The 26,981-nt window shown below is 33.6% G+C and overlaps 1 protein-coding gene across 2 annotated transcripts; it reads left to right on the top strand.

Moving 5' to 3' along the window:
- Positions 1-5,468: 5,468 nt before the first annotated feature.
- LOC134238017 (lactadherin-like) lies at positions 5,469-21,071 on the top strand. Of its 2 annotated transcripts, XM_062720146.1 has the most exons (11): positions 5,470-6,023; positions 10,509-10,714; positions 13,693-13,815; positions 14,221-14,359; positions 14,499-14,639; positions 15,665-15,837; positions 16,768-16,851; positions 17,997-18,141; positions 18,253-18,303; positions 18,421-18,678; positions 18,868-21,071. In XM_062720146.1, the coding sequence occupies exons 1-11, from the start codon at positions 5,936-5,938 to the stop codon at positions 19,137-19,139; spliced, it is 1,680 nt and encodes a 559-aa protein (XP_062576130.1). In that variant the 5' UTR covers positions 5,470-5,935; the 3' UTR covers positions 19,140-21,071. The 2 variants fall into 2 exon arrangements, with proteins under 2 accessions (XP_062576131.1, XP_062576130.1); XM_062720147.1 differs by lacking the exon at positions 16,768-16,851 and having other exon boundaries at positions 5,469-6,023.
- Positions 21,072-26,981: the final 5,910 nt, after the last annotated feature.

The raw sequence follows: 26,981 nt of genomic DNA, 5'->3' as shown, positions 1-26,981 counted from the left end.
CTTACACTTTTTCTTTGATGTAATTAGGAAATGGCTGAAATATTGAAAGGGAATACGTACCTTTGTATTAAATTCTTATGTAGTCTTCATGTATAGCTTTATTTTGAGTCATTATATACACTTCTTGTATCTTTGATTCTATAATTATATAATTTAATTTTGTTTATATTCTCGCCTCTCATTGGTTGATTTCCAAAAAGAAACGCAGAACATTTTGTATAGTCTGGTTTGGTATGGGGACACACCCCCTTGACGACCAGCTTAATCATCTTATCCATGCAATCCCCTCATTTCCAAACTCGGAATCCATGGAAAATTCAAGATTTAATAACTGTATCTTTAATTTCAAACATTTACTCGATCTTACCTCATGTAAACACACAACATGGCTGCTAGATCTATGTATCAGTTATTACCTCCCCTCGCTTCACATCACTTCCGTTACTAAGGTTGTATTATTGCGCGGTAAATTTGAACTTGTAAAAAGCAACACAATTTTACATCCAAAGTTGTTTAATTATTTTAAAATTAAATTATAAGGAATGACTCTAATTCTTTGCCAAATTATCGAGTATAATCTGGTTTGGGGAATCAGTTTACGCTTTTTTATAATCCGCTTCGCGGATTATAAAGCGTAAACTGACCCAAACCAGATTATATAAAATTTGGCCAAGAATTAGAGTCATTCCTTAAATATTTTACAATCTATTGAAAAGAGAGGTGTGATTTTTCGTTTATTTTTCTACAGATTGGTAAAACAATATTTTTCATTCGAAGCAATTTTCCTTGTTAAAAAAAAATCAAAGCTTAGCAAAAAGCAATTGAATTGCACTTTCAAAATCACTTCTGTCAATGAGAGAACATTATTTCTGGTCTTTGCTATGACCTTTGTGAGAGAACCTGTAGAATCAGTGTCCGCTTTGTCAAGCATTGTTCATACCATTGTCACTTTGATATTTGTTGATCACGCATCCTGTACGACAACCATATTTTGTAATCGAAAATTGACGTAACGAAAAAGTTACATGAGTAATACTGATATGATAAACTGGCTATAAACGTTAATGTAACGTAAGGTGTTGCTCACACGTTTGCGACAGTGCAGTTTGTCGCTCAAGTAAAACCTATCGCAACTTCTCGGTCTTCCGACAAGCGGGAATAAACACGTCGAACGGTTTACGTAGAAGTCCATAACAACCACCTTCTTGAATAAATGTTGAAAGGCTTCTGATATGTAAAATACGGAGCTAACCTTTTTGAATATAAAGATAGTATTTCCAAAAATATACTACAGAAGGGGCTTCCTAGTCCATCTATCCAATACTTAAAAATATTAGAAGGGACTCCATTTAGCGTAAACGTTTAATATCCGGTGATGGAATACAATTTGGATGTTTTTTAGACCTTGCCGGAAAGGTCCAAGATGCGATTGACAGTTAAATACGTGTCCAGATTGCAGGTATCATATGCACCATGAAAATTTGTGAAGTTTGGTGAAAGGCTATGTTTGAATTAAAGACCAATACTTAATAAAAATCAAGTCATATTAGTCGTTTGTAATGAGCATACTGCATTCCTCCTCATGTATCCCCCGAGTTCTTTTATTCTATGGAATGAGTACAAAATGAAAAGAAACTTGGGCAAAAAATGTCACTCGTGTTAATCCTATAATTGACTACAATTAAGGTCCATCCCGTATGTCAAAAAGTCAAAAGACACTGTTTAATTTACTTTTAAAATACCTGTACATAGGGTTGACCAGTAGGGAATATCAGGAAGTGGTCATTTATATTTTAATTGATGTCTAATCAAGGAATAAGCTAGGGGAATTATCTTTCCCTTCATTTCATCAACATTTGTTTGGTGAAGGCTTCCAAAGGTATACTGATCAGATACAGTAGAACCAATTTAATTCGTGGACAATCAAAATGTTACTGGTTCGAGGGATCGCAATTTTGTTTGTTACTCTTTTTATACAGGAAATTCAATAAACCGTTCATTTGGATTTAACTTCGTGGGTAAGGGTTGCAGTGCCCACAAAAATGTACGACCATAGATCATCTGCGAAAATTGATGATTCCACGCAAATTAAACACGAAAATATTAGCAAAAATATTTCAAAATTGATTGGCATTGTGAATACAAATTATTAGTCAAAAGGGAAATTTAAGACATTTCCTATCATGGTTATTAGACTGTTGATTCATTGTCTAAAGCAATAAATTGATAGGTTACAGCTCCGTAAGTAACAAGTCTGTGTGGGTGACACTAAATAACGAAATGGTCAGGAAGTCACCCACGTTTTTATGTTTGTTTTAAATTGAAGAAAAGAATACATCATTTACGGACAAAGCATGATAAATGATTCAGGTATATCGTTGGATTATGAACAGTTTCAAGGAAACTTTCTTGTATTTTTTAGCATTGCATGTCATTTATGTACGAAATTTTTTCAGCTCTCCCTAGAGACAGTAGAAGTAACAATTTACTAGAATCGCTGAATGTGGTTTTTCCTTATTTAAAAAATCCTTTTTACAACGCAAACAGTTTTTGACCCTACAGTTTTCTTCTCTCTTTTCGATTCAATACCAGGGGGCGGGCTTGTCTACTTTGAACAACACTCTTAACAACTTTTCCTCGGGATTTAGAGTTGGAAGTCTTTGTGCAGGGATATGCTAGGAATTTTTAAAATACGTGAACTTTTCCAGTTTACATAAGAAGCGCTTTCTAATGTCTATGCCCGTGAGAAATTATTTTAAAGTGTAATGATATGCAGTAACTCTTATTTAAACAAGATTAAAGCCCATTTTTCTCAGTGTTTGCTTAATGCAGTTGATGTCATACAAAAAGAATTGGAAAAAAAAGAAATCCTTGAGGGAAAAGTTTTTTGATTTTCAAAAAGTTTTTCTATAATCAAAGTAATCGCATAACGTAAAATGGTCGAGTGTAGGAAAAAGCTTACTGAATAATTTATTGTACTAATTAATTATTACAACTAAAAATGGCAGATCCATTAAGATGTCTTTTGTTAAATATAGCACATAATATTCAGCACAATTGAAATATACTCTTCGAGGCAAAAAATATATACTCTACATACATTCTAATTGAATATTTATGGGGTGTGTGGGGTGGGATGGGGGTGTGTGTTTGTTTGTTGGTTTGGTTTGTTTGGTTTTTTTTCGGTTTCTTAGAATTTTTCCTAAATTTCGTCCATGGTATTTAGAACATCGAGATCGTGTACAACTTTGGCGGGCTTGGGCGTGAGATCCCTCAATGTGCTACGCCCTTTGTAAATTGTAACATACAAGACGCACTTTTCAGAAGTGTGGGTGTCAATTAAAAAAAATTGAAGGTCCACTTTTCTTTTACAATTTCCCGGCTCTTTGCGCTTTAAAAAAGAATGATAATACAACACACAACAATATTCTCTTTAAAGTTCAGATTTGTTTAAACACCTCTGTCTATTCGATTTCATATAAGTTTATAAAGCGGTGTTTACATTCCGTTTTTTAAATTATATCGGTATTCCATACATTTCAAGAACTTTTCAATGACTTTGAAAAAGGAAACCTGAAGAATATCTAAAAAGATAAATTTTAAATTTTTTTATGGTAATTAATATGAAAAATAAACGTAATCAGATGTGCGCGTCTTCAATTTTATCTTGATAGCCCCGATTCTACGACTATTTCGGGCCGTTGAAAATATTTTACCAAATGAAAGGTGTTTCTGCAGCTCCAAATAAGTGATTGATTGAATAATTTACTTGACAGTCCTCTTTTCACACCAGCGCCAAAAATAGATATTTGATGAAATAGTATCTAATTCCAACATATTCAACAAAGAATGCTGGAGACATCCTGATATTGACCGCGCCCACTCCGTTGCTAAGAAACAATGTTGTTTTTGTTTACAAAATAACATTTTACAGAATTTTGAAGAGACCGGAAATGATTAAGCAAAACCAAAATCGGATGCCATAACTGCGTGGAGGATACAGCACTTTAATAGAAAGTAAATGTCGGCAAATGTGCAGTAAGATGATAACTTGTGATTTATCGGAAAAGAAAAAAAACAGGAAGTACTTACATAATTATTTCCGTATATAAGAAGAACTGTTCTGTTATAAGTACCCATTAAATGATTTTCAAAAATTCTCCTTAAATAAACAAAGACCCAGTCATCTGATTCAATTAAGTCTTTGTTCTACTAAACAAAATTCAATCATATAGAAATTTTTTAATGCAAGTTTTATAAATAAAAAGTAATAACGCTGTTGAAATCACGCCGTTTTTATACTGATGGAAGACAATGTTTTTTGAATAAGACTTAAAATCAAAAATATATAAAATAAATGTGCAGAAAAAATGATTTGAACATCTGCTTGTCGGCATGCTGTATATGTTCGAGAGTTTTGTCCTGCAGACTGAGTGCATTTAGCATTAGCAGGATTTTAAATGTGTTGATTACTCTAAAAGCGCAGGTAATTTCAATAAACGTTTGCCTAATCATAGAGTGCTTATATGTACTTTACTTTAAAATCAATAAATTTATATATTCGTCTATAGAGAAAGAAACTAAAATAGAAAGAGCACGTGCTTATAGACGCAGATAAATAGAATTCATAATCTGCTTTTTAAATCTTTTCTTTGCAAGTACTTGTGTAATACTGTTCCACGTTGTATATACGTAGCATCTATAAGACTTAAAGACAAACAAACTTGAAAGTGTAATATTCATTTTTGGAAGCTAAAAAGACATTCATTTTTCATTTTGTAAACGATAAAAATAGAAATGACAGAAACTCAAACTAAAATTTCACCAGTAAAAATGTAATTCATATATATGTAACTTGTTCAGCTTTAATTCCTAACTGCTTGAAATTCGATGAGATTTATTTTTTATTATAATTGTTTATACATGGACGTTTAAATGAATCATTAAGTTAAACGTAAAACTTTTTCTTAATTACAAATAATATAGGTAAATGTACACATGGCATAAGATTAATTCGAGGTAGGTAAATGACACTCAAATTTCGGAAAGCTGGCCAAGAATAATTTTTTAACATGGCACGTAATTTATAGTAAAGTTTAATTTTTAATTAACGTTAATCACCTAACGATTAAAATTTAAGACTGTATTTAACAATGTAGTTTTATTTAGATATGAGAAAGCACTTCATACACTCCTAGGATAATTTATGAAAGTGATGATTTTTTTTTCAGCAATTTTTGTTCTCATGTGTTACAAATCACGCAGACAGTGGATTCCACATTCAATTTTACCTTTAAATCAGGAGACTTTTAAAATCCCGCCCCTTCTATTTGTTAAAAAAATAAGGTTGAAAAGAGGAGATAAGTAATTCAAACTATTTCAAACACGAAGTTTTTACTATAATAGCTATCTTCACAAACTCTCGGGGTGTCTCGCGAGATGTGAAGAGGGTTTTCCGTATAGTTCAAAATCAGCATTGCATAATCAAACAGCCGTGACGCTGCGTCTTTTCATAGAGCTCTAGTTTACCTGAGAGCGATCTTGCGCATAGTCGTGTTTTTCGAAAGAGTCACCTGTGATATTTTTACTCGACGTATACATAATTTATCTATCTTTGTGACAGAAAGTACACCGTTGACATACTACTGAAACTTGGAATAATACTTAAAAAATATTATTGAATTAAAAAAACAAAACAAATGTGAAATATTGGTGGTACTTTATGAATTTCAATGTTTTTCACCGGAAAACAATATCAAGAGGAAAGAGAAGTTTGCGACATAACATAACATAGAAGGATATATATCTATATTCATTCTTTCAGGAATTGTTAATGTGAGTCTGTATATTAATTCTAGATTGGGATGTGATAACCATACAGCTGGATATAGATTTATATTTTCAAAAAAAAAGGAGAAATCCGAATTTCTTTTTGATGTCGGTGAAAACTTTCGAACAGATGGCTGCAGCACGACTGACAACTCTTGCCTTGTTTTGTATCTTTGGATTTAGTTATGGAAATGGTAAGTATAGCGTAAAGGGGAATTTTTAAAAAGCTCAAGCTGAAAAGTAAATTATAATTTCTGGTAAAAGGTGAAATCTTAAATTGATATAGAATTCTTTTTCATACAAAATGCACATGGTGAGCATGATTGCTATTGTTTGAAGAATGGTATAGAAACAAACATCTGAATCGCAACATAACTGTTAATTAGTTTCAAACAGTTGTGGCATCTGACACTTTCAGTCTTCCTTTGTTTTTTAATTTTCTTGCATTTAAATCTGAAAAGTCTTGTGTTGCTACTGTGCATTTTTATGACACCCGAATTCAGATACGTTATGTTTTAGATATTAATGAATGCTTTTGATCATGAAAAGAAGTCGTAGGCGGTGATAAAACTCTTATCCTTGAGATAATTTCTGTAAATAAGGGAAAAGTCTTTTTTTAATATTTAAGGATTTGAATAAATAAAACAAAATTTGATTTTAGCACATATTTTTCAACATGAAATGGACTTATAAGGTATTAATATTAAAGATTTATTGAGTTTAATTTTTTAAACTGCCGCTGTACGGATACCTTCAAGACTTGGTGGTTTTAAGGTGATGAATGTAGATACTTACGTTTGATAAAATGACATTTTTTGTTGTTTGAAAGGAAGGAAAATGAATAAACCCAGGGGAAATATCAACTTCAAATGGATCTCCTTAAGTGAACTTTGCATAACTACACTACAATATCAGCTGAATTGGCTAATTAGAAAGTCAAATAGAAAAAAGAACTTGATAGTGTAAAAGGCATTGAATTTTATCTTAAAACGCAAAGAGCCACAACCCGCTAGACAAAAAACATCCGCACTGATCTACATATAGGTTTTTCTAAAATATATTAAGGTCAAGAGCTGACTCACGTCAATTATTGTTTATGTTTTTTATCCAATAAGTGTAGGCCGTTTTGTTAAGTTCAACAGCCAGACTTCTTCTTGCAGTACTCTTCTGAATATTCATCAGTTTTACAGAGCTGCTAAGAAAACACTTGATGAATGATATGTTAACTTCTTAGACATGCGAAAAGTGATTTCCAGTTGCCAAAATGAGTAATATCTGTATGTCTAATAATTGACTATTCGTATTGTTCAGTATTACCCATTGCAAAGCAAAATTTTATCCTAGCGAGGTTGTGGAAAAGTTTAAAAGTATGTCAAAGCACGTGTGTATATCTTGCCATAAAAAACAAGTACTCCAGACGTTAAGTTCAAATATGAAATAAAAAAAGCACATAAATAAAATCTAAGCAACTCTGAACTGTCACTTCCTAGGTGTAAATCACCAGTGTTATTGTTTTAGAGGATGAATTCATTGGTGATAACCTTATAACAAAAAAGGAACACAAAAAATGGAGGTAAAAAACGGCAAGGAAACGGTTTTTGTAAAACAGAAACTATAATGATGAAAAACACCAGAGCAATGTGGCACACAAGGTGATATTGTGAGGTAAAGATCCTACAATTCACCTGTTTGGGTTACCTGCGGAATGCGTTAAAGGGCCGGCGTGCGGACGACATGGAACGGCATTTTTCTCGTCACCTGTGGAGAAAATTTCTTCAATTTCCCCCAATTCTGATATAATGCTCTCCAATACGTTTACATTTGCGAGGGAAAAGGTGAAAATGATTTCTCTGTTGAACTTTAAAAAAGCGATAATTGAATTTCAACTGATTACGTGCATAACCATTTATTATCCCTCGTTCTGCGTTCATCTGCATTAGATATTGTACAAATTGATAAAGAATCGTAAAAAATGCCTTCCTGGGTCACATCTTCAATATTGCCCCTCTCCACCCCATCAGATGAAAGTTATTGACCCCCTTTTTAGTTCTATTTGGCTGCCTTCTTTTTTCAATGCGCATCTGGGTTGATTTTCATTTAACTACCAAAAAAATGTTTAAAAATTAATAACGTGACAAGTGAGCGTTACTAATTTTTCTGCTCTGTTTAGGCGATTAAAAACGGAGCATTGTTCGTTTTGAACACAACCCCCAATTTCTGCAGAGGGAAGATGATGAATTGTGCGTGTTGAAACAGAGTTCCAGAGTATTAAGTAGTTGACGGGAAAATTTGGCATCATCTCTGCTATGAAGTGCTCGCGTCTCAGAATTAACTGTTAGTCCCCTCACTTTTGATCTTTGTTATACAGTCGCACCTGCTGTTACGGCCACCCTTAATCAGCGGCCACTCCCCATGAGCGGCCAGTTTCAATCCCGCCCGATCATTTTTTCACTATATTTTAACTCAATTAAGCGGCCACCTGTCTAACGCGGCCAGTGGCCAGTGTTTTTAGGTCCCGTGCGCTCAACATGCCTGTTTTCAGCGGCCATTTTGTCTGTTTTGTCACATGACTTCCGTCTGACACGTGACCTCGTATCCTCATACGAAGCCAAACATGAGCAGCTGATAATGAGTTAATGACCAATAATTGCAGGTGTAATTTGAATTCTGTCAGGATTTAATGATTTAATTAATATGATTAAATGATTTATTCGTTAACAAATGATTTTTGGTGTTCTTAATATACGAAAGTAAGTTGTTGAATATTTTCATGAAATAATTTCAATAGGCTATATTAATTACAATTTTGCCTGAGGTTATCAAGTATCAGTCTCCCGTTTTAACCTTTTATGTTATATAAATAAATATGTATCTAGAAAAATAAAGAAAGCTTTACACAGCATCAGGGAAATTTTCCTGTGATGTACATTCTATGGCCGTATAATTAAATTGCCAACAAACACAGTCACACACAAAAAAACAATAACAGATTTCTTTCAAAAATTCATCTCTGTAAGAAAAGGGATTTCTGTGACTTAAAACTTCATAAGTTTTTTAATGTGTTGAAATTGGAATTGGATACGTGTGAAAATAGATATACAACTGTGGTTGCAATTTTTTATTCATTGGTTTGAAACGTGGAATAAGTGGCCACCTGTCTTATGTGGCCAATTTGTCATTCTCCCATGAGTGGCCTCTTAAAACAGGTTTGACTGTATATCTAAACACATCAGGAAATTACGTTTCTCATATTCTCTTCTTTCTAATTATACAAGATTTACTTCTGGTTTTGAAATTAATTTCGTCTACATCTAATTTGTACAATATTTTTGTCTATATGGAAATATCAAAATTCATTTACTTGTTATTTTTTCAGAGGAAGGATAAATAGAAGTAGAGAGTAAACCTCCCAAAACTAATTATTTTGCAGTTCAGCACTTCCTTCCCTTAGTTTATGAGCTGGTGGGCTTTTTAAGGCTTAGTTTGTGTTCTTGCCAAAGTTCTAATTAACTGTTACGATAAAGCCAATTGAAAGCTTTGTCGCTTAAACAAGAAAAGGAAACAAATGTCTTTAGCATTATATTTCGAGAAAAAGGGTTTCCTTAATTTTTCCTTCTGTATAGCATTAATAACAATTAGAATTACTCCATCGAAGACATTGTTGTACAAAGATGTCATTGCCTTGGCTTAAAGACCTAAAAATTTATTACCGTTGTTGCGTCAGGCACTTTTTAACGACATTTTAACATGTATTGAGAACTATTTAGCATTTAATAAAATTGCGTTAATGGATCCTTTTAGCGATTATAAAGCTTGGAATGAGTAAACTCCCGCAACCATTGTATTGGATATTTCAATTAGAAGGCGTTTTTTCGTTATGCAACCGTTAATAAAATTCTATTCTTGGGCAAAAGTTAATGACACACAATTGTCCAATGATACCCTGTTTTTATGACTGCTTCGCGGTTTGTCCAAATGCTGAATACTTCAATTTTCCTATTTCTTTTGAAAAAGGCGCTATTTTCGGGGGGTAATATTTGTGCCTAAAAGTGCTGATTTTTAGGGCGATGTCTCAATGTTTGTTGACACGAACGTTTTACACACATTTACAACAAAACACATGTAATAGCCAAGTGTCAAGCCTCTAATGGATGAAATAGAACATTTTTTTGCGAAGCGTTCTTGTGACACTGACAATATTGGCATCATTAATTCGTACTCATAAATCTCCTCAATAGATAACCGAGATTTATGCCTAATTGATTCAATATAAACTATGAGTTATAATATTATTCTTTTTTATGGAGAACAAAATAAGTAGGCGCTACATTTACATCACGGTAAATGAAATAATAAATCGCCAATATTGCGATTAGAGGGATATTCTGCACATATATTACTGCTTCAAATCTTTGAGCTACCAAGGAAAACAGCAGTTTGAAACTGCATGAACAAATATCATCCACAAAGTTCATAATAATAGGGCACTTTAGACAGAATTTCTGTCCGCAATACATAATTCATAATTCCCCTGCTGTTCAAAATTACACAAAATATCAATATAAATGGTTATTTTATTACCGAATTTTATCTTTCAATGTGTTTCTTTTTTTAATTTCAGACATATATATTCGATGAATTCTTTTTCGTTTTTTCTAATTAATTCTTATATTTTTTAGTTTGTGTGACGAATGGCCCGCTGGGAATGATCACGGGGTCTATCCAGGACTGGCAAATCACTGCTTCCTCGACGTATCCTTTGGAATGGGATAAAAAGTGTGCAGAAAAATACGCTCGAGTTTACCTTCCCAATAAATATGGCTGGTGCGCCAAATACAAGTCGTCTTCCGAATGGCTGAAAGTCGATCTTGGAGTAGCAGCTAGGGTGAGATTCCTTAATTAACAAAAGTTTAATGAGCTAAAAATTGAATAAATTAAACCATGATGTGCATTATTTTACATTGCTTTTGGCAATGTTTTCAAATTTTCAGTTTAACGCCCACATTATAAGCACAAAAATGTGACATACATTATGAACAGATGTAAACTAAACTGCAAAAAGATATGGTCGAAGTATTTTTGTTTCCGAATTTCGTCAGCCCCCCAAAATAAGATTTATTAATTGTTGTTCATGTGCTTTGTGAAGGAAAATATTTTTAATTAACCAAAAATTATTTTTTGTGAATTTCATTAAAAAAAAATTCTTTCTATTAAATAATTGTAAACAAATTAACGTAGTCGTTTAATGCAAAAATTCAGTATCTTCGTTAGGATCTGTCAGCAAATTACGGAACATGCATTAATTATAGCAGAGCGTGATATATCTGTCTACCGAGGTGCATGTGCCGCTTTAATACCATTTAGACCACTTAAATATTTATTTGCCATCTCTATACACATTATAGAAACTTATTTACGCATAAGTTTTTAATTAATCTTTTTTGCAACGACACAAACTGCCAAAACCCTCTTGAACCCAAATATTTCCTTTTTATTCTCACCCAAAAATTCTTTTCAAAGGAAGATTTTTTTTTGGTATTTACCATGAATTATTTTCTTTGTATAGCGCGAATTTCTGTCCTTAAAGCTAGCGCGAAGTATCACTGGTATGACATTGCACATCTGTTATTATAATATCGTCTCAAAAACGTAGGAGACCGTGAAATTCTGGGCATAAGGATGCCTCGTTAGAACTTGTCTAATTGTTAGAGCGAAACGTCATGGATGAATTAAGTTTCAGTTTTGAAAAGAGAAGAGGATTTTATTTTATCTGAAAAAACATATTTTGCATTCATTTCTTCAGCACCAATTCTACTGCATTCTTAAACCACTTTAATCCGAATTTTGGAAAAAGTGACTTTCCCTTTAATCGTTTTAACTAAACTATGTTTTTTAAGATTAAGTTAATAGCAAATAAGACGGCGTACAAATACGTGACAGATTAGGTTGCATTTGTGCAAAGTTTACCTAGCCGAAAGTCAAGAAAAACGAACACGCCCTGGTAATTAAAATACTCTTGACACCGAGCATTTTGATAATAATACAGTGAAAAGAGATATAGGGGTCAAATTGACCGATAGCCGGGACTATAGATGCACTTTGATGTTACAAGTCGATGAAGTTTATGAGATTTGTTCTTTGTTAGCATTTGATTAGAAGTCCGATTATCATTGCCTCTCTAATCTTGTCCAGTGTATTTGCTCTTGGATTTTCATAACATCCTACCAATTGTCCAGATAGCTAACGATAACAATGGTCGATAAAGTTAATCTCCCTGTTGCAGACCTAGAAATGTCTCAAAATAACTCAGTTGTAACGAACTCGTTTTAAGCATCGTAACACGTGTGATGTCCCCAGCCGTATTTGGCGTTTTATCTTGGGTACATCTTGTTTGTTTCACCTTGGCTACTACAGGGTGTGGGTACTTCCACTTATTCCGACTCTTTCCCCAAAAGCCCACCGGTGTTGACACTGATAATTGAATTATCATCCCGTATCAGCTGCCCGGTGTATGTAACTTTTGTTGACATTTTCAATAACAGAGATATGGTTCTTCAGTACTAGGCCGTACTGTAACACATTGTTTTAATAAGTTGTTTGGGAAAGTATGGCATTCTCTTTTCTTATTTTGAAGTCAGCTACGCTTGAAAACTTATTGTAGGTGGTATAGTCTCAAAACTGACCAATAAATCTTAGTTTCGTATTTGTCGTGTCTAATTGATTTAAAATATCTTTCATCATAAAGAGATTTGGGGACTTTTCTGATATGCATAATGTTAAGGTGGAAATAAGCCAGGTTAAAATTCGTCAGCGGCACTTTTGGTGATAACGATGTTCAATTCCAAAACCCACAAAGATCTCTGAGGAAACAAGGGAGATAATCAACAATTATCTGAAGTAAACACTTTGACTATTGCCCAATCATAAGTAATGGTGGCATTAATTTTCCCCCACCTGATATATAATCAATAGACTCACATGTAAGCATACTTTCATATTGCAATTATCACAACTTACTATCGTATACCCAGGGCGTAATCACCAGGCGGTGGTATGGCACCAGGCGTAAGAATATATCATGACAGGTGATCAAAACATTAGCTGTCTTAAAATATTTGAAGAAATATGACAGAATTGCGATGCACATTTGAATAAAGACTACACTTCACTTGTTAAAGAATTTATAACTTAAAGACATACTACATATGAATAAAATTCCTTCGCGACTAGTTGACTCTTTTGTAGAAAAGCAACACCTAAGTTTTTCTGGTGTTAAACTCGCTCATTATATCACAATTTAAAGATAAGTAAAATTGTAATAAAACTAAGATTTACATATGTACATGTAGTATACTTCAAGACATAATGGCGCCATGCAAAGAGCTTTATTAAGCCCAGATTTATTTTAAATTGGCACTTTACTATTTCCTAAAACCATACAATTTTTTCTGTCTACTGCAGTTAATACACTCGTTTGCCCGATTTTGACGGGCGTGTCCTCGTGTCACATCCGCGCTAACTCTCTCTACCTGATACACTTTGTGACCGTGATGCAGAGCTATAAATCGTGGCATCACATTTTAATCAGCTCGAACATTTAATCTAGTCAGGAATTGATTTTCAATGTCATGCTAACCTTGTGTACTTTGGAATGTCAAATACTGAGTACAACCTAATATAACGCAAAATACAAAAATCAAGTTATATTCAGCACAATAGAAAAATCAAACTCATACAAAGAAAGATCTTCTTAATATATCTACTCCCCAATTAAATGTTGTTCTAAATAACTGTTTAATTTACGATATCTTCAGATTCCATTGAATGTACAGTGCACTAACATTGACTATTTTTCGTCCGTAGGTAACTGGTGTGATGACGCAAGGAAGGGGTGACGGTAAAGAATGGGTGACGTCATTTAAGGTTTCCTACAGTATGGACGATTATAACGAGCTTTACGTCACGGATCAATACGGCAATCACAGGGTAAGCAAAACTGGAAGATTCCTCTAGTATCTGAAATGGAATAGTGATTTTCAAATAAAAAAAGCATGCCGGGAGATTTGTATACTTGAAATGTGATGAATTGGTTTCACGCTCAGATACAAATGAAAGTCGGAAAAGAACATGATTTTCAATGTTTAACCCGCAAGCGTCTGGACATGGGAGTATGATCAATGATATCTGGCAATTTCTACGTTCACAAACAAAAGGACGAATTAAAAGTCCACAAGTACCTCATTCAAGTCAGTTTATTCTAGCCATTTATTTTTTATTTATGACACTTTGTCCCTGTAGGCCTCTACCACATTATAGAGAAAATTAATTGAGTTGGAGCATTTGAGACGGAGTTTAATTCACCCTTTTTAATAGATGTCATTTTTGCTGTAGGTATTTGAAGGCAATACAGATGCGTACTCCGTGAAACACACCTATCTAGACCGACCAATCATCGCTCGCTACATCAAGTTCCACACAGTCCACTGGCACAGACATCCGAGCATGCGTGTCGAAATTTTAGGATGTCAATGTAAGAATCATCTCTTTGTCACGTTCACAAAATTTGGTTTTGTTTTGAAATACCTTAAAATATACAATTTACACACGAAACATATTTGTTTTGAAATACCTAAAATATGAAATTTACACACGAAATATATCTCATACAGTATGCAAAGAAAGCATTGGTCTGCCACCTTATGGTCGAATAACAACTTCAACCAATGGGAAGAACAAGAGGAAAGATTCCTGCCAGCCCGAAGATGGAAACATTCTAAGCAAGAAGGGATGGTGTGCCAAGAGGAACAATGGTGCTTATAAGTTTTCATGATAAATAATAATCTTTCTTACTGTCAGTTAAAATTGAAATTTAATAGCTTTCAAAAATCCGAATTTTCTTCTTTGCAGTTTGGTATCTTTATAGATCTTTTATATGAAAAAAATATATATCTGTGCATAGATATTATTATGTACATGTCTTTTTCGACCTCCATTGATAAAATGACAGAAACCTATCGATGGGAAGCCCCGACATCATTCTTAGATTTAAAAGGACCACTCGGTCAGAAATCAGAGGTTTTTTGATCCGTCTTCGATACATTTGTGACGGGGAGATTGTATTAGTGACTCGCCAGCCCTCGAATGTCGATTTTCTATTGTGTAAGGTGAAATGATCCTTCTCAGATCGGCTGATAGCCCTTAGAATGTCTGATGCTTAGTGAAGGATAAAATCATATTCCATGCAAGGTGGTGGTCCGACACGAGACGCATTAAAATACGAATGTCCCTCAAAAGAGGTCCTGTATTTTCTAGCACCCAGGGACTGATTTTTATGATAAATGTACCTCGTCGTTGACATGTATTATCATTGCTTTGTTCAGCGCTAATATATTTTAGCTTCTTTAAACATTTTTGAATATTTTGTCACCGAGAATATTTGTTTTCCGTGAGTCTGAAAAAGAAATATGTAGGAATCTGGGGGTAATATAATCTGGCATTTGAATGGAAGCCCAGTCTTAGTTTTACCAGTGTAACTGCTAGTTGAATATGGAATGTAATACCTTAATGTTATGGAAAGGTTTAGAAGTTCATTAAACTGGCTAAAGAAACCCAGCGGTCTGAATGGCAAGACCTTCACGTGAACTTTCAACAATGTGAATAAAAATACTTCCCCGACCCAAATATGTGGCCTTGTATTAGAACATTAAAAAATTAAAAATCAATTTCATTTCTCTTGATCAAAATATCACAGTAAACATGGTGAACATTAAATTAAAAAAAATTAAAATTAAAAAAAAAATCTTTATTTCATCCTAATGGTTTTTTTTTTCTGCAGTTAATCAGTGGTTACAAATTGACGTGGGACCACCAACTTTAATCACCGGTGTTCTAACCAAGGGGCGAGGTGACAGCAAAAAGAAACACTGGGTGACCAGATTTAAGATCTCCTACAGTAACGATACCCAGAGGTGGTATCAGTACAAGGATGCTCACAGCGTTGACCCCAGGGTAAGCCCACCCATCCTTTTTTCTCATCCGTGATTAGTGGTTTTGAAGTTAAATTAAAGTTTGGTGCTTCTTTAATGCCAAGAGTCATCATATCATTTCAATTTTGCTTTTCATAACTACTATGGTTTTCAAAAATATAACCTATGTAAAGTATAGAAAATATAAAAAGATCAAATCTTGATTAAATAAAAATAAAAGGAAGGGATACTGGAGCGAAAGGAATGAAATTAATTAACCATACCTATAACATATTTAAAGAATTCAATGCTTTCATGAAGTGGAATTCCATGCAATTAGTGAAAAGGAAAAGAAAAACTAGTTGACACACGCTTCTGATTTAAGTTTTGGATTTGTTTATTATTTTTTTGTTTATCACAGCTTTTGTAAATATATTACAACCTTTTGGTGTAAATATATGTCCTCCATTGCATACATGTACACCCTGGCCTTTGTGGAAAACTAATTTCCTAAATGTGTATGTTTTTATTTTAATGAAAACCCCTCTGGCTTTCAGAAATTCATACAGAATAGATCTGTGTGAAATTAACACGGAGTAACATCTCCTTTGTAAACTGCTTTGCTTCATTATCCAAATACAGTAAAGCGGAAGTGAGCAATGCGACATGCGCGTAACAAACTCAAAAGCAACTTCAGTCTATTTTCTTGAGAATATTAACTGCGACTTCTTCTTTCAATGGGTTTGTAAAAGAGGGAAACTGTTTTAGTTTCAGTTTAACACCTTTTAGATCTATACACACCGTGAAACTAAAATTGTAAAAAAAAAAATTAAAAATAATTAAAAAAAAAGAAATTAAATTAAATTATTTCAAAGATTCATTAGGATGAATTTCCGGTGTGTTTAGATTGTCTCTGTCTTTATTTTTGGTTGTATTATTTACTCATCATATCCTGACAACCTCTTTGTTGTAGCCTCAGAATCCATGGTTATGGAACCCACTGTTCAATAGAACCGTTGCGCAATTAATACCTGACATTTATACAGACGACGGCCTGGTAAGAACTAACCGAAAGGTGGCGTTGTTTCTTGTCTTCCTGTTTTAACTGTCCTAGCGAGCAACCAAGTCTAATCTAATAATCACTTTGTGCGAATTGCGACACAGAGCAAAATGCTGTGAATGGTTCTCTGCTCTTGATTGCGAGGCATATATTTTGCTAGGTCTTTCAGCGGCTGCGCAAAAATCGAGTGCAGAGAACCCAATTGCGGATTATTAGGTTAGCTCATTAATGGTTGTGACTTAGATTGCTAGATCTTCTTTGCATATAGCTGATTGTGCTAGCAAAATTGTTAGAAACGATCAAAGTTATCATTCAGCATGACTAAGTAAAGGGCTGGCATGAAATGGTCAAAGTTTATGCAACATGCGTTGTAAGAGCAACTTTGTCGGTTCTGCATTAGCGAAGTTCGCTGGCTAGCTAGCTTTTTGCAATTGCTACAGTATACATGGATATAGTGATTCCTCAATGCAAGTTTGTTTTCTAATAAGTTACTGCATGTAATGTTAATAAAGAACACCCGAAACTGCTGCATTTCATCATATTTGGACATTTAAAAATAATCTTGTGTTTGAGGAATCACGCATCATATTTTTCAATATAATTTGGGTAGAAGTGTGAATAATGTTTTATGTGTTTCAGCATGCGCATGCGCACACCATGCACTTGCACAATGAAATTTATTTGCAGGTTTTGTTTTTATTACTAACTTGCAACTTCACATGTAATAATTTTTTAAATCAATTTGATTTAACAGAAAGAAAATGCATTAACTATATCTAACATGTCCAATGATTAACCGCCAATATATAAAAAGAATGCTTTCATATATATTTAAGCAAAGAGAAATATATGATCTGCATGCAATTTTTATGCATAATTTCTTTTAACAATCTGATCTTTTTTTAAAACAATAATTTAATATTAGCAAGGTAAGCAGGTCTTACTATAATATTGCGCACTCTATATACTGTACAGCCTTGCATGGATATGGTTTTATTACAGTATGGTACAAATGGAAGTAGCTTGCACTGCAAAACACCAAATGATTGGATATACGAAACATCTTCTATATCTATGTTTTTTTTAGTTGTTCAGTATAATTATTTTGCAAGCATTTCATTGCTATCTTCTTGTGCTTGTAGCTTTTCGGTGGTAATAGTGACAAAGAAACTGCCCGAGTTCATTACATTAACTCGCCCTTTGTGGCGAGGTTCGTTCGATTCCATCCCTTGGAGTGGAACGGCAAAATCAGCATGCGGGCTGGTCTCCTAGGCTGTCCACATACAGGTGCAAATTTCACAGATCTTACATACTGCTGTTGTTAATAAAAATGTAAATTTCAGTACAAATATTTCCTGTTTTGCATATTTTACTTACCCGCTTTTTGATCTTATTCAGCTGGAAATTGCGGCGAGTCATTCATGCGAGTCAACGATGATACTCCTTGTGGTAAGTCAAAATGGAATAAAAACATTTTTGGAGGGCTTTAAAAAATTTACCACAAACTTTAATGATTTCAATCGTATATTATTTAGAAATCCTAACTTTTTTATTTATCAAATATAGTTGAAAACTTGGCTTACAAGAAAGAAGCCTGGATTAACGGCAAAAATCCTAAGAAAAGACATATTACACAGAAGATAGTAAGGGGTCATCCGGACCGAGCAGTAGACGGTAAAATCGACTTTGACCTCCATTCCTGTACCATTCTGGACAATCTATACGGAGACACACCGGTTTGGACCGTGGACCTAGGCTCTAAAACCTCAGTGTCCGGTGTAATAATATACACTTGGCAAGGGTCAGGGGACAAGAAGGTCAAAGGTCAGTGTAATTTTTTGAAATGAATTTTCAGAAAGTTGGATACGAGTAATAATTGACTTGTCTGTTTTTTCCAATATTAATAAGAATTCTTATCTGTAAACGTTTACACAAGTTCAGAATTTTTCCACAAAATGCTTTCTGAAATAAGTTTTATCAGTATTTTAAAAGAATATTTCTACCATTTTGCAGAGGGTTCAGCAATGAAGGATTATTTGAACAATCTGGACAGATTGGTGATATACGTAGACAATAAGTCAAAAGCAGTTGACGCCTCAAGTGTTTCTGGAAATATGTGTGGTTATGTTTCCAAAATAAATGGTGCTTTACATTCACAAAAAATCCATGTACAATGTGTGAGACCTCAGAGAGGCCGCTATGTTCTGGTGGAAGCGTGGGGAAGCCACAATAGTTGGAGCAGACTATTTAGCGCTGTTTTGTGTGAAGTTCTTGTGTATGCGTGATATTTATGTTTATCATCTTTTTACTGTTACATATTTATCACATTCCTCATATCTGATGTATAAGAGGAAACAAAACAAAACGGGTAAAAGTGCCAGGCAGTGTTAATCTTTTCGCCGCATTTTCGTATTTCGTGCATATTACGTATGAATATTGTGTGATGTCATCAAACGCTGCCAAGGATTCTTTATTCACATCCCACGTCGGATTATGATATTCTATAAATAGATATCTAGATCGACAAATTATTGACCAGAATAGTTTGCTGTGATGTGTTTTCAAATTGAAGACGACGACTTCAATAATTTGTCGTGAAATCCGTATTTAGTATTGTGTAAAACCCAGGAACGCTACACAAGACAATAATATGTCATGCAGACATACACTGAAGAGAAACTGAAAGATAGGACTTTCATAAATCACGTGGTACAATCACGTGACGCCAGAAAACGCAATGTGATATACGTTTTCTGTATAGGACTTCGTTCGAGAATGGCCAGTCATGACGTATTAGGTGTACGCAAAAATCGGACTGGACTTGGAACTCCGATTATCTTACTACCCTATGTATGTGTTGTGTTTGTGTTTTGTTGTCCCATACACATAAAGTACATGGGGCCTAAATATTGTTAAACATGTCATATATCTACATAATTAATAAACAGTTAATGGAATCAAAGCATGAATCTATGGAGACAAGAGTGTAATAATTAAATTATAACTTTGTAATGATTATACGATTTATAATTTGTTAACAGTATAGGAAAAAGTCTGTGTGAAGTACATGTAAAGTATTTATCATTTATCAAATTTTTAATTTCATAGAGCATTATTTCATTGAAGATGTTAGTATTTACTCTCCATGATTTGAAATTATGTGAAACTTGATAATCATCCGTATCAAAGACTCTACCACAATATAATGTAATAAATATGTACGGTGTTTCATAATAGAACTGAAAATGGGGAGTCCGAGATATTATGTTTTCAATGTATGTTCAGGGTATTGTTCGGCATAATATCCACCAAAGAAATACACAGAATATAGAGAAAACATCCTATTTTAGAAAGTGTTAACACAATAAACTCAAAATTTTCATTTTTAGATTACGAAACAGTGGCTACTTGACTTAAGTTGAAATAGGTGTGTAGTGCTGTGCTGTTTTAAAAGGATAAAGGATTACTTCAATCCTTAATTAAAACTTCTTTTTCAAACGCTTCCAACTAGACTCAGTTCCCACCGTTTCGTATCAGTACAGCAGGCGTTGGGTTGTCGCCCTTTCGATCACTCTTCTGTATAAGGAGACTCAAAATTTCGTAGCAGAAAAGTTGGATAGAGTTCAATATTGCATTCTGCCTACTAACATGCAGCATTTAGGGCGAGAATACAACTATTATATATAAAATCTACTGCCAACAGACATTTCTGACGATATATTGTATATTTTTATATGATATTAGTAACTATATTTGTTAATATAAACTAATATTTGATTGAATGTTGAGTGAATGTTTATACCTGAACAGAAAAACTTTATTCAATCTATTTACATGTATATTAATATTTTGGGATGTGATCATTAACTTGTAAAAAGGATACCAAATTAATTGTACTTCTAATGTATTTAATTCGTTTACAGGTACTGAACTGTAGTAAGATTCAATGTTACTGAAAACACTGTATTATTTGTAGGATTTGGAGATCGCAATCTCTATTACATTACAGGAACATTGCATTTGCCTTTATGTACTTAATACTAGTATTCTGTTGGAAAACTTGTGTAATTTTTTTCCCTTAAAGCTGTCCTTTTGAAAGTTTTCGACATCGTTGACCGATGCAAAATCAGACATATGTTACATTTCTGGCAAAAAAAGTCTTCATAATGTTATTATTTTTTTGTTATCTAAAATAAAATGTTAATAAACCATAAAAACAATGCTAATAGTGTTTTTTTTCTTTCTCTCTGATGCCCGAGTTTTTCTGACAAGCAACTCACGTTCTTGTCAAGTACTGTTAAATCTTAAATTTGTACCACTCCTGTGAAAAAAAATCAGTTAACTGTGTCAGACATTTCAAAACATGTCATAAAATAACGCATTTTGTTATGAGAATACAATGGTTCGCTGCGTCCGTATGTCGAGGCGTGGTACATCCTTGTTATTATAAAGTGCACACTGCACACTGCTCCTCTGTATAATATACACTTAAATATGTTTTTTATTGTCGGAAGATAAGCTGTTTATCCTATCAAACGTATGAAGAATTCGCCCCTGGTGCAGCCTTGTGCTTATATAATGTGCTGCAATGAGTTTAAACAATCTAAATCTTATTGGAAACACATTTCGATTTCTCTTCAAGTAAAACAGGGGGGTCTTGGCAGGCAGCGTGTAAACACTTGACGCGAAAACGTCGTACTTCTGTACATTCTGCTCTTATATTGTCTGTTTTCTATTGAATAACAATTAGTTATCACCGAAAAACGCGTGTTTAGCAGATTTAATACGAGGAGTTTTGAAGGTTAGGTATAAAATCTGAGTAAATATATATAGCGAAAACTAAACTTCAATGCTGCAGATCTCTGATGGTGGAACTCAATGACATTACATTAATTTGTATGTGCAAACATTTACACTTTAATCCCGCCGGTATAAAAGTACAGTTACTGCAGCATTAATTGGGTTCGAATGTTTTGGCACTGAAGAGAACAATTCTAAATGATTCCAGTGCGAAAGTTCATTGCACGAACCGTTGAGTACAACTGCAAATAAGGAAAAAGAAGGAACATCAGACTATATTTTGGTTGGCAGTATAATTAACTCCTCTTTCATCTTGTGGCTAGGCTGAAAAGTGCGCTTACATCTGAGTACTTCAAAATTAAAGTATTCACTTGTATAGCAGATAATGAACTGATTTGTGTATCTCCACTTTCAGAGTGTAGAGTATATTCTTAACTGTCGAACAATTGATACTTATTACATGTATATACATGGATGTAGGTTTTTTTGCGTATTAAAATATTTTGTTCCAATTCAGAATTAAGATACTGGCAATTTAAAACAGATGCACATTGTGCAACGACATTTACCAGATTACTACATAAGGGTGGGACAATCTTGTTCATAAAATAATTTTTGACCTTACACCGTTAGAAACAAAACGCTTGCGACCTTTCAAGTGCTATATGATATTTTACTAGGTCACAGACTGACTTCAGACTTCATGACCCATTATCTGCTGATTACACGGGATAAAGAAAATGGGCCTTGCCACAAAACATAATTTATTTTCTCTGATATTAACTGGTTTGAACCTTAGAAGGGCGAGGAAGGAAATGAAAATCAGAATCTCGTAAGGCGCGAGATTGATACGAGGTGACAGTCGATCGTCTTGCTGGCTTGTCAGTTGGGTTATTATAGATCTGTTTTTTAAGTTATCCAGTAACGACTCCTGTCTTTAATATTAAAAACACGTAGCATGTATCACAAATGGACCTATATCTTCACAGAGGCGCCTGTAAGAAGCATTTAATTTCAATTTTGGAAAGGGGGCATAACGAAAGATTTTGAATTAACACTGAAGACTCTTCTTTAAAAGAAGATTTTCTGTCATTGTATGAAATGATACAAGACGTTTGGCTCAGGTGAGCTAAGTATCAAGAACTTGTTGACTTGTTAGATAAAATTAACGCTTTTAGTGAAATTCCAGGCGAAATATTTCATTGTCAGTCACTGTAGCCCAGTGTTTCGTGATCGACAGGTCTGGGTTCGATTCTCGTTCGCCCCGTCTTGTAAACTAAGGTAGTGTCCCTTTACCAAGTGCCGAGCACTAAGACTGAAAGTCACGGGTGTTGCGTTTGACACCATAAAGAGCAAAGTCGCAAGGTTGCACGATTAAGAACTGCATCTGCATAATGACCTTGAGTGTCGCAAAAATGTCTAAATTTGAAGCCCTTCACCGGTATATATGGTTACGTCTCTATAAGAGTGACAAAGAACTTTATTCGGTAATAACCAATATTTGCCCCCCAAATCAAACTTTGATGGAGATATATTTAATTAAGTTCTTAAACAGGGGAGTATATGCTGACTTCAAAGCACTGAATATTGTCACAAGTAATGACGCCATATGTACGTAATGACGTCACAAACATGACGTAAATTTCATTTTTTTATGAATTTTACAGAAAATTGTACATATTTCGTATATTTTGAGTAAAAGTCACCGAGCGCATGTGTGTTCAGGATCAATATTTTGATATAATGTGTAGAATGATAATATCAATGAAATATGTCAATATTGTTCCTGAACAAACTTGCGCTCTATAAATTTTGAAGCTAAAATTGTTGAAATTTTATCCATTTTGTCCTCTTTCTGAAAAAGGATATAAAATCGGACTAGTTTGTGACGTCATAAAAACAAAAATTGTGAATACACTGCTTTGACACTATAATATTTTCTGTTAATTTATATTTCTCATACAATTTATTGAATTCAGCACATTTCAGAAAGTTTTCAAAATTTGACTTTTGTGGGGGCAAATATATGCAATATACCGCATATAGTTCTTTTCGAATGGGATGTAAAACAACATTCAATCAATCAAACATCCCCAGGCAAGCCATTGCCAAAGCTGCAATGTATGGCAGCTTTGCAAAACTGCAGGAACTAGTATAGACCGCTAATGGCGGGAAATTTTGGGGGAGATGATATGTATGTGTTGAGGAATCTTAAGTGACACCCAGCATTTCGTGTCAGACACCACTCGACACAACTTCTGAAAAATCGCGTATCGAATGTCGAAACACCAAATACTTTCCATCTCACGTTACTAAGGATGATAATTCACTTAGCTATATTTTACTGGCAAATTAAAATGACGAAGATATTCATCGATCGCATTACACTCCATTCTAAAGCATAATTATGTAAATGAAATTCTGATATATTAAATATCTTATGCGAAGAGATAACGTCGGTGAGTTCTCCATAAAAATATGTACGCTAAGTTTTTGCAATGTTTTCACAAAGAGGTTCTCAATGAGGACAATACGGGGTGGGGACCGCGAGCAATGGATTTCAAGGTACCGCAAACCCGTATAAGGTTATGTGATCCTGGAACTCATTTTTACTGATAAAAAATAACATGGGAAACCATTTTCAAAATTAAAGCTTTTACAACATCTAAATGCTTGTAGATGTACTTGAAGAGGTGAAGCAGACATGTAGGTGATAAATTTGACAATATTCACCACATGTTTAGTAAGCCTGATAAGCTTTTATAAATATTAATATTAAAAAAAAATTAATATTCAGTAAATTATTTAGGTCTTACCGAAACACATTTTCGAGCAGGTTAATATAATATCAGAACTCTTCATTCTTGGTTTATCTAGTAATTTCTGCTCATAATAAAACGAATTTAAGGCAATTTTCACGTTAAGTTCGTAGCAAATATCAAATTCGTACAATGTTTATAAAAACAGAACTTACAACAATATTTTCTTGGTTTGAGAAAGATTACAAAAATTTTTGTTTATACATACTTTTTTTGTATATGTAACCACAAGGTAAATGAAACAATAAAATGGTGTGGGGTGGGGATTGGTCGGGATGGCAAGGAGGATGGGGTTCTTTCCGAGTTATAAATAATTGCAGTCCTGTGCGGTTACAAGATTTCATGATTTCATATTCAGGTTGTAAGCAGGCCTATATGTATGTTATTGGAGAACGCAATGTGCAAACTTCATGCATTAATGTAAATATGGAAAGCAGGTAAATTAGAAGCAAGTGCATGTATAAGCATTTCTGTAAAAGTTGCAATCTACATTACATGTACTTTAGTTGTGATATTAAATTGTAAGAAAATTACAACTCGACAATAACGATGACTGTATGATTTCAGTAAATTGCAACAGACGGTTTCACGATGTAATACGATGTGTATTGCTCAAGGTGATATATATTTGCTAGCTTCTCACGAGTTACGCTTGAATTTCATAATCCATCATTAGCATAAATGATATATACACAGAAAAATTTGTTACCAGAATGTTAACTTTTCCGCACTGGTTTTGAAATATTGCTAAACAGCAGTTGTACATCATATGTACAAAATGTAGGTAGGTGAAAAACTTAATTAATATAAATAATGAACTAAATGAAGCCATTCCCTTCTTTTCTAATAACATGTACTTTAAATGTTTGGGATGTGTTTAATTTACAGTCAAATGACAGATTGCAGATATGGAAAAGTCGCTCAATATTTAATGCTTTAAATGCGAATTTTTATTTTCCAAACACAGCTTGCAGGAAGCTTAGTTTAAAAGATAGTTTTGTTAATTAAATGAGTTGTAAAAAAAAAAAATAAATAAAGAAATAAATAAAGAAAAGAAAAAATGGAAAAAATCAATTTAAGTCATCAGACATTTTTGAGGGGACACGGTTTTAAATAAGCTTATTTTAGTTTTCTGATGTATAGTTCCTGTACAGTATACAATAGGGAAACTATGTAGGGAACAAAATTGTTCATTAACTTTCTTCTAAAGTTAAATATATACCGGTGTACTTACATAATTATAGGGCACCCCACCCCCAACCCTCAACCCCAGGGGAAACTAACACGGATGAGTAAGCTTAAAATTTGTGGAAGTTTTTAAAGATCTACTATTAAGTCCACTTGTAAACTGAACTACCAAAATAACTAAGAAATATAATTCGTGAATTTTATTTTGCCTTCAATAACATGCAATTAGTTCTTCATTTTCAGAGCGTTACTTTTTATAGAATACATGCATAAAATCAAATTAATCACGGTCCGAGCTAATCAAATTGCTTAATCTTCGTATCATGTTCTTCTATTTCCGCGTGTGATCAAACTAAGGCCAGGTTATTAATAATAGAAAAAATGCAAAGAATTAAGACCAAAAAAGGTGCCAATTAATAATTATGGAGCCACAACGATGATCAGACAATCTGATTCAGTCAGACGCTTGATCGCTGTTATTTCCTAAATCGATAAATATAGAGATATTGGATCTGGGTCGGTACCGGGTATGACTTATTAAATCCACATTTATGACGACTTATTTGTTCTTGTTTATAAAGCATTGGTCCGTAATAACAGAAAAATAAGGATAAATTTGGAAAAGATTTCTATCGGATAGTGATAACAAAGTTTCGGCAATAAACAACAGGAATAGGAAATATAAGGAATACAAAAAGATTTTTAAAAATTACTCATATTGAATGATCTGAACATCCGATACATTTAAAAAAAAACATAATAAACAATTTAAGACAAAAAGAAACTAGATAAAAAATGTATGCCCCACCCTGAAGTTAAACTTCGAGTTCACGGTTTTGGTATGTTGTATTTGCACCATTTACTAGTAAAGGGTTTAATCTGAATTTTTTACTTATTTATTTATTGATTTTTTTGCTTATGAAAAAAAAAATAAATAAATCGATAGTGAAACTTATTTAAAATCATGTCATTTATCAGTAGCTCTTGTAATTGTACATGTAAGTGATTTGTTGCTGATGTCCTGAGGTACCGGAAGTTGTAATCATAACTCCTTACATGTAGCGATGTCTATGGTATATACAATTTGTCTAAATTGTGAATTGGTAGTAGGAATTGCTTAGTTGTACTTTGCAGAAATATACAGCATGTACTAATGTTATACAGAAATGACTGAAGAATAGGTTGAATTCAATCATATTTCGTCATTGAAAAAACGCACAAGCGTTTCTAGTATATCAAAGTAGGGGCCAGATTGGTAAAGAGCGTGAAAACTAAATTTATTTATTTATTTATTTGAATGAAGTTAGTACATAGACCGAC

Source organism: Saccostrea cucullata, unplaced genomic scaffold (genome assembly GCF_032062105.1).
Source record: "Saccostrea cucullata isolate Sc308-1 unplaced genomic scaffold, CSIRO_AGI_Scuc_v1 ctg40, whole genome shotgun sequence".
Classification (NCBI taxonomy): domain Eukaryota; kingdom Metazoa; phylum Mollusca; class Bivalvia; order Ostreida; family Ostreidae; genus Saccostrea; species Saccostrea cuccullata.
This window is presented reverse-complemented; position numbering and strand designations above follow the sequence as displayed.

Coding starts and splice junctions, on each gene's coding strand:
- LOC134238017 (XM_062720146.1), top strand. CDS start 5,936: ATGTCGGTGAAAACTTTCGAACAGATGGCTGCAGCACGACTGACAACT. Junction 10,715..13,692: donor ATCTTGGAGTAGCAGCTAGG/GTGAGATTCCTT, acceptor TTTCGTCCGTAG/GTAACTGGTGTGATGACGCA. Junction 18,142..18,252: donor CCTAGGCTGTCCACATACAG/GTGCAAATTTCA, acceptor GATCTTATTCAG/CTGGAAATTGCGGCGAGTCA.